This window comes from Pleurodeles waltl, chromosome 1_2 (genome assembly GCF_031143425.1).
Source record: "Pleurodeles waltl isolate 20211129_DDA chromosome 1_2, aPleWal1.hap1.20221129, whole genome shotgun sequence".
Classification (NCBI taxonomy): Eukaryota; Metazoa; Chordata; class Amphibia; order Caudata; family Salamandridae; genus Pleurodeles; species Pleurodeles waltl.
The window spans coordinates 403,497,240-403,509,355 of record NC_090437.1 but is presented as its reverse complement, the minus strand read 5'-3'; the positions used below and the strand labels follow the sequence as shown (position 1 = coordinate 403,509,355).

Sequence of the window (12,116 nt, the reverse complement as noted above, 5' to 3'; positions counted from 1 at the left end):
GGGCAACCAATCCTTCTCCCAAGAGGCAGGATCTACAGGTGAGCCTGATATTAAATTCAGAGGTAATTTTTGGGGGGCAGGACGGGTATATTTCTACAAGAGTGGCGCAAAATTACTTGCGATGCCTGGGTCCTCCAGACCATTCAGGACTTAAAACTCAAATTTTACGGGTCCCCCGTCCAGTATGCTCTTCCCCGTCCAACATATTTTTCCCTACATGAGCGCAGTTTCATTTCGGCTGAAGTTTTGGTGTGGTCGAAAAAATGCATTATTGTCAGGACCTCAAAGCACCTTTCTGGTTTTCTAAGTCCCGTTTTTCTTGTGAGCAAGAAGGGAGGTGGGTCTCGTCTGGTTCTGAACTTAAGAGTTCAATGGTTTCCTAGTTTATCGATACTTCAAGATGGAGGGTATCCACTTGTTGAGAGACATCCTCCAGGAGGGGGACTGGATGGTTCGTTTGGACCTAAAAGATGCCTAACTAACCATCCCCACATTCCCTCCCCACCGAAGGTTTCTTCAATTTTGCTGGGAGGGCCTCAGTTACGAGTACAAAGTTCTCCCATTCGGCCTGTCATCAGCCCCTTGGTGCTTTACGAAGGTCATGCGACCAGTGGTAGAGTACTCGAGGTGTGCGTCTCATAATTTTGCTAGACGACATTCTCATTATGGCTCAGGACCCTCGTCTCCTTCTTTCTCATCTGGATTGGACCATTTCCCTCCTTCAAAGGCTGGGGTTTATAATAAAATGTCCAGAAGTCGTTACTCATTCCATCTCAGCAGATGGAATTTCTGGGCTTCCGGATCGACTCCATCCAAACCCAGCTAGTTCTTCCTCCTCAAAAGATTCATTCTATCAAGAGAGAGTTGAGATTGCTGTTGTCCAGACAGACTATATCATTGAGGGCGATTGCCCGCATGGTGGGTCTGCTATCTTCTTCGATCCAATCGATTTTTCCGGGTCCTCTACATTACAGAGCCCTCCAGGATTAAAGATTTCCCATCTGCAGACGGACCAGGTTCCCCTTTTGGAGGAAGCTCGGTCAGAGATGAATTGGTGGTTGGAACACAGAGGCGTGAAACGGCAGGGCTATTTTCAGCTCTTCCCTGGAGATAGTAATAGAGACCGATGCCAGCCTGTGGGGTTGGGGAGCCCATTGCGGGTCAGTCTCCACTGAGGGCCGTTGGTCCAGGTCGGAGTTGAATCTACATATCAATTGTCTGGAGCTTCTAGCGGGTTCCTTTGCAATCAAGAGTCTGTCCCCGCTCAAAACGAACTGTTGCATTCTTCTTCGGATGGACAATATCTCTGCAGTGAGATATGTCAACAAGTTGGGGGGGGGGGGGGAACCAGATCTCCCATGCTAGCGGAGATAGCCTAGGACTTTTGGCATTTTTGCCTGCAACACGGGAATTCTGTGATAGCGGAATACCTGCCAGGGAGCAGCAACTCAGTCGCGGATTGGCATTCTCGTCATCTTCGAGATTTCAGCGACTGGAGACTTCACACCAAATTATTTCGGGCATTCTCAGCTTGGTGGGGGTCCTTTTTCGATAGATCTGTTTGCTTCCCGACTCAATTGTCAGGCCAAGCGTTTTGTCAGTTGGAGACCGGATCCGGAAGCATCGGCAATAGATGCATTCTTCATGACTGGTCCCTGGATCAGGGATATGCTTTTCCCCCTCTTCTAATGATTCCCAGGGTGCTGGCTCAGGTACGGCGTCAGCAGGCGGATCTGGTTCTGGGTGCCTCCCTTTGGCGGTCGCAGGCCTGGTTTCCAGTGGCCTTGGAATTGAGCTGTGATCATCCAATTCATCTCCCGTTCAGGAGAAATCTTTTCCTAGACCCGCTGAGTCTTCCTCATCCTCTTGTCCTCTCGGGTCAGTTGTCATTGGTGGCTTGGCGTCTTTCTGGGAAAGATGGAACCTCCCAGGCCTATCGCAGGAGTCTTGCGCATTTATTGCGGGATCCTGGTCCTACAGTACACATAAAAGATATGCTTCAGCTTGGAACCAATGGAGCGCTTGGTGTAGTGCACGGAACGCAGATCCTGCTTCAGCAGATTGCAGTATGGTCTTACATTTTTTATCCTCTTTAGCTGCGTCCGATTTGGCTTATAGATCGATTAATAACTATCGGTCAGCTATTTTGGCAGGTCACTTGCCTATTGAGGGTAGACCCGTGGGTGAGCTGCCCATTGTGTGCAAACTGTTGAGGGGTATCAGATCAGCTAATACTCCTCGTCCTCGTTATTCTTCCCTTTGGGACATAAATATTGTCCTTCGTTTTTTGGAGGCTTGCCCAGCTAATAGGTTCCTTTCTAGAAAACAGCTTTCGGCCAAACTTACTATGCTATTATGTTTAATCTCCTGTAAAAGGGTGTCGGATGTTCGAGCCCTTGACTTAGCTGGGAGGGTTTTTTCTCCCGAAGGAGTTACTTTTTCCATTTCTCGGCATACCAAATGTAATTTGCGCTCTGTTTCTTATCCCAGTTTTGTGGACAATCCTAAGATTTGTGTTGTGCAATGCCTTAGGGCTTACGAGGTAAGTACAGAAGAATTTCGTTCTGATATGGGTGGTCAATTGTTGATTTCATTAGTCAAGCCTTATAACTCTGTTTCCTCGGCTACCTTAGCCAGATGGATTTGCTGGCTTTTGAATGAAGCAGGAATTGAGGTTTCCAGATTTGGCGCTCATTCTACTCGAGGTGCCATGGCCTCGAAATCTTTTGCTTTGGGTTCTCGCCTAGAGGATATCTCAAAGGCTGCAGATTGATCTTCTCCCTCTACTTTTAAATCTTTTTACTGTAAGCCTATTGTTGATATTGCATCGGTAGTGGTTGATCAGCTTTAAACAAGCATAATCTCAGCCTCCGGTCCTGACATAAAATAAAAACAATTCTAGCATTTGCGTTAAGATTTTTTCAATTCTATTAAGGACACGGAGGCGAGGATTGTCCTGCTGCACTGTTGCCATGTATTTTATTTGATTATGCATTATCTGTTAAACAGTTTTCATTGTAATGCTATTTTGATCCAGTGCTTTACCCTCCCTGTGAATAGTTATGTAAGTTATCTATGGTGTTTCAGTTTTTATGGCATGATTTTTTGCATCTTTTCAGGGACAGAGGACAAATAATTTGGACTTTTGTGCAATTCTTGGTTCTACATTCCGTATGGTTGGAGACTCTTCTATGTGTCAAGTTGGACGTGTTTTTTCTCCTCTTCAGGATGTTCTGAGGATCCAGGTTTTTTGTACTTGCATTGGCTTTTACTGCTGCAATACTGTTAGGCAAAGAAAGAGGAGTGGAATTATGTGAGGCAGCGTTTTATAGTGTTCCTCCTCTATGGTCATCACGTGTTGATGGGACTTTTGGGATTTGTGGTTTTTTACTTTTCTTTTTTTTGATTGACTGCTGTTGTAAAACAAAGCACAGAAAGAGAAGCATAATCCTCACCTCCGTGTCCTTAATAGAATTGAAAAATTCTTAACGCAAATGCTATATATTTTTTTTTTTATTTAATCTTGTTGTTTCCGGTGCTGGCACCTGCACTTATTTTTGAGGGCCAGCGCTTAGTCTCCTGCCTCAAGCATTTGCTGTGAGAAAAAGACACGTTTGGGAAAGACAGAGGAAAACAAAAACGAAAAGGCGTCACAATGAGAGAAAGCAGAAAGCTACAGGTGTGAGCTGAAGGGGCAGAGAGTTGCTTTTAAATGGATTGAAGAGGTCCGAGATTGCTTTGGGGTTACGCTGCCTCAGTATTCTGTGTTCCCACATTTAATTACAGCAGCCGTCTGTTTAAGAGAAGGTCTTTGGGCACTGGCACCTTTTTATTTACAAATTAAGGACTGGGGTGATGTAGTATGCTTAATGCATTATTTTTCTGCAATGTTCTATGATGTATAATGTTCTATGATGTATCTTAGAATTTTGTATTGCGGCGTTCGGTTATCTCCTCGTGCCACTTAACTGCTGGTTCTTCCGAGTCAGTTGTTTCGTGGGAGAGGAGCTGATCGATGGCCTCAGTTGGGGGTTCGTTTATCTTCTACACTTTACTCTTAAATAAATACTCATCACCTAGAAGAGCTTCCACTGTGATTTCTTACACTCCACCACCCAACATGAAGTTGGCTGTCTTTAACTGACCACTTCTGGTGTGTAGTCCCCCAACACACTGTTGGACACTTCAGATATGTGAAGACTGCATATATGAATAACAATCCTGTGATAAGGCCCGGCGGCAAATTTTCTAACTATGCTGTAGCATGGCAGAGAAGGTCGGACCCTTCACAAACTTAAGTCACACCAAACACACATAACTATCACTCTTGATGACTGCTCCAATTAGGAATACTCTTCTGTCTTTGTCTCAGGGGGATATTTGACTTTTAACGTAGACCAAGTGGCTTCAGTTCAACAAGGGCAAGACAGAGTTTTATCTGTTGTAGACACAGGCCTAAGTTAATAATTTTAAGGTGATGGCCACATTCTGTCTCAACTTCAACCAACAAATTCTCCTGCTTCACCAAGATAAAAAGTAATATGAACATGCACCTGTAATTCTGAATCAAGGTCAGAATTGAGAGACGTGGAAGCAATGCCTCCTCTGACAAAATGGCTGATGGTCAAGAGGCTTGACTCCCGGGCAATGAACAGATAGGTGAATGTTGGGGAGTGAGGGGCTGGTGAGAATGCAGCCTTTTCTCAAGGGACTCAGAATGAGGAGCATTGCTGTAAAAGACAGAGAAATTAATGATTACCTTTGCAGTTTCATTCATAGGCTCATGGTAATATGAAGTGGTAGCCATGTTTATATACATATAAAGTCGGTTATCCAATCCAGCTGTAAGGAAAGCATAAAGACAAGAAAGGGTGAATTCTAGGCCTCTGTGGGAACTTTGACTTGATATCCTAATTAAGCACAAGAAGTGTGAAGAGATGTGTCACTCTTCATGATTGTACTTGGTGTTGAATACATAATTAATCAAAAACGATTTGTCCTATAGGATGATTTTAGGCATATTTTCTAGCCTTCAGGAAGCCTAGGCTCCGATGCTGGGCAAAAAAACGTGTTTTGGATCTAAGAATGAAATAAAGAGCATCCTATTGAGTATACAAAATTGAACAAGAATATGTTGCTGTTTCTATGTGTGTTTTCAAGAACTAATTTACTGTCCATTGCCTAACCTTAGAGTAATTCTGAGGTTGGTCCCTTATTTTGCTTGACTACCTTGAGAATTTAGTCTGGTTAATTTAAAGATATTGCGGGAGAAAGTTTGCACTGACATAACTAAGTCCACTTTGAGTGCAAACAGATCCTAGGAAGAGATTTCATTGCAACAATAAATCCTGGAGAAGATCCGTCTGCATTCATTACTTATTGCTTTCAAAGTGAGTTTTAGAGAGACCTGGGGGCACACACTTTTTACTCAAATGGTCATAAACTACGCTTAAAAAATGAAAAGATTGTTTTTGTTTTTTTGTTTTAAACGGCTGTTCACAAGACATCCACCAGTGTAGTACTAAGGGCACGTGGCCCAGTCAGATCATGCCCCAATAGCATTAGTCCAGAGCAATATGACAGTGGCAACCCTAAAACATGACATTGGAAGCTAAATGGGAAAGCATTTAGAGTCACGGTCCAATTGAACACTTTACAGAGAATAGCATTATTAAAAAAGAATGGCACTGAAGGAGTTTCTTGGGACACTTTGTAGAACGTTGCAAAGGTGGAGATCAGGGAAGATCTCATTACCCACTTCATACCATTCATCACGGCAGCTAAATGGAAGCGTGAGGACCTAGAAAAAAAACAGCTTCTACATTTAAAAAAATTGTTTAAAACCACAAACACCTGAAGGACATGTATGAAATCAAAGAAAGCGTGTGTATCTTAGAAGCTTTATTAAAGAGAGGTGCAGGACGTAAACTGCTGTGTACGGAAAGTTTATATTATGACAAGGGAGAGGAAAAAGGGTAGACTCACAAGATCAGAGTGACGCTGTAAGTGTAAGTATATTATTACATATATATGTCAAGGTTGATGCTGGAATCATAAAGCACAAATGAACTGCTTAAAAAGACACTTCCCCACCCTACATCCACATGCTTTTACAACCTTGGACAGCCTCATAAAAGAAGCGCTAAAGGCAGTAACGCACGGCAGGTGATGAAACCCTGGAGCAAGTCAGCGTCACAAAATAATTTTTGAAGACATTGCTCACTCTAACGCTAAACCTGCTTACAGAGAGATTTAACTCATTCTCTCAATTCTCTCAGTTGAAGATACTATCATAGATCATCGGTCACACTACCGGTCACTGCAAAACCAGACAAAGACTCTAAATTGTGTAGCTCCCACCTCACCATTGCACCAATAAGTTGTGATGTAAAGTTCAATACTAGGGTCCTTATCACTAGACATGAAGAGATATGGCCAAATATCCACCCCCTGTGCCTATCAGGCTTTGAATATGAGACATGTATGTGGTCAAGTCAGACTAGTTCTATATATTTTGTATCAAGTGATGACATACCAATGATCCTTCTCATGCTATATGCAGAGAAGGCATTAAACTTGGTGGGTTGAAACTTCCTCTAGAAGGTGCAAGAGGAAGACGGATAAGGTCCAACATTAATTATTTTATCAAGGCCACTTATGGCACTCCCAATATAAGTATTTAACACCTAATTCCCTTGTCCCCTACTATTCTTGAGAAATACAAAACAGAGATTCCCCTACCTCTATTTGCAATAACGGTGAAACTTCTAACTAAAGAAAAATCTGTGTCCAGCAGTGTGTTGCAGGCCTGTACACCACAAGTGGTCCATAAGAGGCAGCCATATTCATTGGCAATATCAGTCACAATCTTAGAGATCCTGCCTAAACCCCCCCAACTAGGACAGAGGAGTTAGATGAAATAAGGGTTGCCTTGGACTTCATAATTATCTGAAGTCAAAAGATATGAACGTGACAAACAGAGACTGAGATTGTGGCAGCCAAGATCTAGTCACCTTAGCCAGGCTCACTTTGTCATGAGATGCACTGCATGCAGTACACAACGCTTCCTTTCACAACCTACCAGAAACATATCCATTTCTCCTGTTAACTGCTTACTAGCCTTCATACTGTAACAAACATACAACCTCTAACACAGACACTGCACTGTAGAAAGAGCAAGTGTATAAAATATGTTCAAGCCATTCCCACCCTTTCGCCACTTTTTTTGCATTTCTTACTTCACGCAAACGTTGATGCTGTCAAAAAAATTACGAAAACAAATTCTAACTCTCTCGTACACTCACTGATCATCAAATTCCAGATTATGGGATTTTTTGGGAAAGGGGAGCAACTTTGCTACAAGGGTGATACCACTGGCGTTTGAGGCATTTGGCTTGTTAAAAAGTATATATAATTCCAGTGACAGTAACCCTTTCCAAATGATGGTGAACCGAACTGCAGGATAAATTATCTAGCACCATGAAAAACAGCACAAATATGTAAGTAAATAATTTTTTGGTTCCAAAAAATGAATAAAACAATGCTGCTTTCAAGTTAACCACTATTCCTGTGTTGAAGACAAGTAACTGGGTTACACTCAAAAACACATATAAAAGTGTACATTTGGCGTTACACAATAGTCATCTTGATTCCAATGAAATGCAGTGCAATCGCAGCTCAAACATGCATTTTACATTCCAGTGAAAATGGAGATGTCAACCAGTTTGCATGATATACATTCAATCGAGTGACAAAAATGGTATCACATCACATGAATCATGATTCAAATCAGGCCTTGAAACAGTGTGTTTATCACCGGAAGCATATTTCGACTGACAAGCCAAAGGTCACTAGAATATAAAATGTGATTTTCACCGACAGACTAGACAAAAACAGCCACAACAGCAGAGAACTCTTCAGCATCGTCAAAGAGTTCTCCAACCCCAGCGCCAGCGCCAACGCCGTCACGCCCTCACAGGATTTGTGCGAATCCCTCGCCACTTTCTTCCATCGCAAGATCAGCGACCTCCACGACAGCTTCGGACACCAGACCTAACCATACACCACTGAACCCGCTTCCCCGGACATCACCCTCAACAACTGGACCCACATCAACACGGAAGAAACCAAATCCATCATGAACTCTATCCACTCCGGCGCCCCTTCGGACCCCTGCCCGCACTTCATCTTTAACAAAGCCGACGACATCATCGCCCCGCACCTCCAGACCGTCATCAACTCTTCTTTTTCTTCTGCTACCTTCCCCGAATGCTGGAAGCACGCTGAAGTCAACGCCCTACTAAAGAAACCTACGGCTGACCCAAGCGACCTGAAAAACTTCCGCCCCATCTCTCTTCTACCTTTCCCAGCCAAGGTAATAGAAAAGACCGTCAACAAACAGCTGACCACCTTCCTGGAAGACAACAACCTGCTCGACCCTTCACAAACCGGATTCCGAACCAACCACAGCACGGAAACCGCCCTCATCTCAGTCACAGACGACATCAGAACCCTGATGGACAACGGTGAAACAGTCGCCCTCATTCTCCTCGACCTCTCGGCTGCCTTTGACACCATCTGTCACCGCACCCTAATCACCCGCCTACGCTCCACCGGGATCCAAGGCCAGGCCCTGGACTGGATCGCCTCCTTCCTCGCTAACCGCTCCCAAAGAGTTTACCTCCCTCCGTTTCGCTCAGAACCCACCAAGATCATCTGCGGCGTACCTCAAGGCTCATCGCTCAGCCCGACACTCTTCAATGTCTACATGAGCCCCCTCGCCGACATCGTACGCAAGCACGACATCATCATCACCTCCTACGCCGACGACACCCAACTTGTACTCTCCCTCACCAAGGACCCCGCCAGCGCCAAGACCAACCTACAAGAGGGTATGAAGGACGTCGCAGATTGGATGAGGCTCAGCCGCCTAAAGCTGAACTCTGAAAAAACGGAAGTCCTCATCCTCGGCAACACCCCGTCCGCCTGGGACGACTCCTGGTGGCCCACGGCCCTCGGCACCGCACCGACCCCCGCAGACCACGCCCGCAACCTCGGCTTCATCTTGGACCCTCTTCTCACCATGACCAAGCAAGTCAACGCCGTGTCCTCCGCCTGCTTCCTCACTCTCCGCATGCTCCGCAAGATCTTCCGCTGGATCCCCGCCGACACCAGAAAAACCGTGACCCACGCCCTTGTCACGAGTCGCCTGGACTACGGCAACACCCTCTACGCCGGGACCACCGCCAAACTCCAAAACCGCCTGCAACGCATCCAAAACGCCTCGGCCCGCCTCATCCTCGACGTACCCCGCAACAGCCACATCTCCGCACACCTGAGACACCTGCATTGGCTCCCAGTCAGCAAAAGGATCACCTTCCGTCTTCTCACCCACGCACACAAAGCCCTCCACAACAAGGGACCGGAATACCTCAACAGACGCCTCAGCTTCTACGTCCCCACCCGCCCCCTCCGCTCCGCTGGCCTCGCACTTGCTGCCGTCCCTCGCACCCGCCGCTCCACGGCGGGTGGGAGATCTTTCTCCTTCCTGGCGGCCAAGACCTGGAACTCCCTCCCCACCAGCCTCAGGACCACCCAGGACCACTCCGCTTTCCGGAGACTCCTAAAGACTTGGCTGTTCGAGCAGCGATAACCCCCCCTTTCCCCCCTAGCGCCTTGAGACCCGCACGGGTGAGTAGCGCGCTTTATAAATGTTAATGATTTGATTTGATTTGATGTACTGGAGTTTAACTTCTTTTGAAAGGTGTTGCAAAAAGAAATGTGGAACACAACGTACAAAGATCACTCGATAGATCAGTGTGAAACAACTGCATAAGTTCAAAGTTACACGGAACTCTGCAATCCCCAATGCGGTGACGTGCAACCAAAGTAAACCCTCACCTAAAGCACAATGTCAATAGGCCGAAGACTGTCCCAATTAAGCGAGGAGGCAGGTCATTTAGCAATTCATATTTCACGCTGCAAAGCGGTGAAGTGTCTTATGTTGTTACACTATGCGATCTGAACCCGTTAAAATCAGCATGCCCACTGATTTACCTCACTACATTACAGCAACCTGTAAAAGCGGAATTTAGGGCAAGAACTGTCCACTGCCCATCACTCTCCTGTTGCTCGAACGCCTCCGCAAATGCTTTCACTTCAGCGTTCTAGTGACATTATCAGACCCCAAAGATTGGGTCACTGAACACCAGCAGTAAAAGTATTTTTTTTTAACTTTAGTTTTTTTTTCTAACAAGTAAAGTGTTTCCGTGGTATTACACTTCACTCTGAATGACCAGAATTCTGCCCTTTCCTTCGTTTCTTCTATATACGTGTTTTACATAGTACTGCTAGCGTTAAAGATTTAACTATTGTTAATTTTCATCATTGTAGTGTAATCCTAAACACGTTTGCACACAAGGATGATAAAATCGCCCAAGCCTTACAACGACACCAAGCGAAAATGTGTATCCAGGCAATACCACAACATGCTCACAAATTTCAAGCTCCATTTGCTTTAATCACAGAACTATCTGAAGCGCAATAAAACGCATTTTCGATCAAATTGTGCAAGTATGTTACACTTGTCAATGATGTCCTTAAATTATACATTTCTTCACAGTATTTTAAACAACTGTACGCCCTCCGACTTTTGCAACATTAACGTATGGGCTCCGTTCCAGCCACTGCCCCGGTATACTTCCCGCAAATCCATTTGAAAATGTGCACATTATCTCCTTTTAAAACGCGAAGAACAAAGATTCCGAAATAATCAGGCAAGCCCCTGCATTGCGTTCGATGAAAACTTAAAAACTGCGATATATAGAAGCCCTTGAACTCCCACTTTCCTTGACATCATTTTGCAGCTACGGAAGATACTAGGAGAAAGGGGAGAGGGAGATAACTAAAAGCGCCGAGAAAGTTAACGGATAGTCAAAAGGTGGAGTTAAAAGATAGATGGTCAGGTGGTTGAGCGTGAGAGGGGCTGAGGCGGTTTGCAACACAACTAAGGCGCGCATAGACAGCAGCTTCAGCAAACAGTGGAAGAACATTTGGAAACAGCTAAGAATGGGTGAACAGATAGAGGGATGAGCATGTAGAGATATGTGCTTCTGGATATCCATAAGGAAGACGTAGATGAACTGGGTGGATGTGTGCAGGCAGTGTTCAATAAACAGTTAACTGGATTTGCGAGCAGATGGTGCAGTGAGTGGCATGGGTAAAGGGAATGTGAGATAGATCCACAGCCAGTGCGCCTATGAATAAGCAGCACTCTCACCGGGACAGCAGCGACAACTTCTGCTCCAGCATCCCCTCCAGGCGCTGGGCCTGCTTGGACATCCAGTGCTCCACGCCTCTCCGCCTGTAGCAGCCCTCCAGCATGAGCCTGAAGTCGGCTACGAAGTCGCCCAGGTCCTGATATCGCCCCTGACGGAAGCCCTCCTCCATGGCCAGCAGTCCTGGATCTTCCTCGCTCTCCCCCTGTAGAAAGGCCGTTACCAGGGGCCGGTTCTTCTCCAACAAGAAGTCCCTTAAGATGCACATCCCCTGGCGCAACTCGGGGCTCAGAGCCTGCTCCCAGCCCGGCGCCTCGGACCCTTTCTCCTCCTCCTCCATGGGCCCCGCCGCGGCGCCGCGCCGACGGGGGTTTAGGGCCGCCTGGCCATGGCCAGGACTCCTCCGGTCGCGGGGCTTGCTTATTATCCGGTATCCGCCTCAGGCTCCGGTATCACGGGAGGGGGAGGGGTAAAATCAATGGGGACAAGACAGGTAGGGGGCAGCGACAGGGCACGCATGCGCTGATGGCTCCTCCCGGCACAGCTCACCTCTGCGGCCCCAACAGTAGCGCTGACAGTCCATTCTCTATGTCTACAGCCACCACAGAATTCGGAGAAACAGCATGAACACAAAGAAGAGGACTACGCGAGTAGCGCGGATGTTTCGACCTACGCGGCAACATGACAGGCAACTTTTGGCATTAGGCGACAGCCTCGCCACAAAAGTGAAACTAAAGTCCAGCTAAAGTGCACGAACCTTTGCTGCTTTACTACTTCAGAGGAATCAAGAATAACGCGTATCCTTGCCTCCCGAATTAAAAGCTAATGAAATGTGTTTGT

The 12,116-nt window shown here is 46.0% G+C and overlaps 1 protein-coding gene across 2 annotated transcripts in view; it reads right to left on the bottom strand.

Moving 5' to 3' along the window:
• The window catches only part of BRD10 (bromodomain containing 10), a 258,411-nt gene extending 246,548 nt beyond the window's left edge, over positions 1-11,863 (bottom strand). For both annotated transcript variants that reach the window (XM_069240183.1, XM_069240190.1), the window contains exon 1: positions 11,279-11,863. In XM_069240183.1, coding sequence (XP_069096284.1) covers positions 11,279-11,616 — 338 coding nt within the window. In that variant the 5' untranslated portion in view covers positions 11,617-11,863. The remainder of the gene's footprint in view (positions 1-11,278) is intronic.
• Positions 11,864-12,116: the final 253 nt, after the last annotated feature.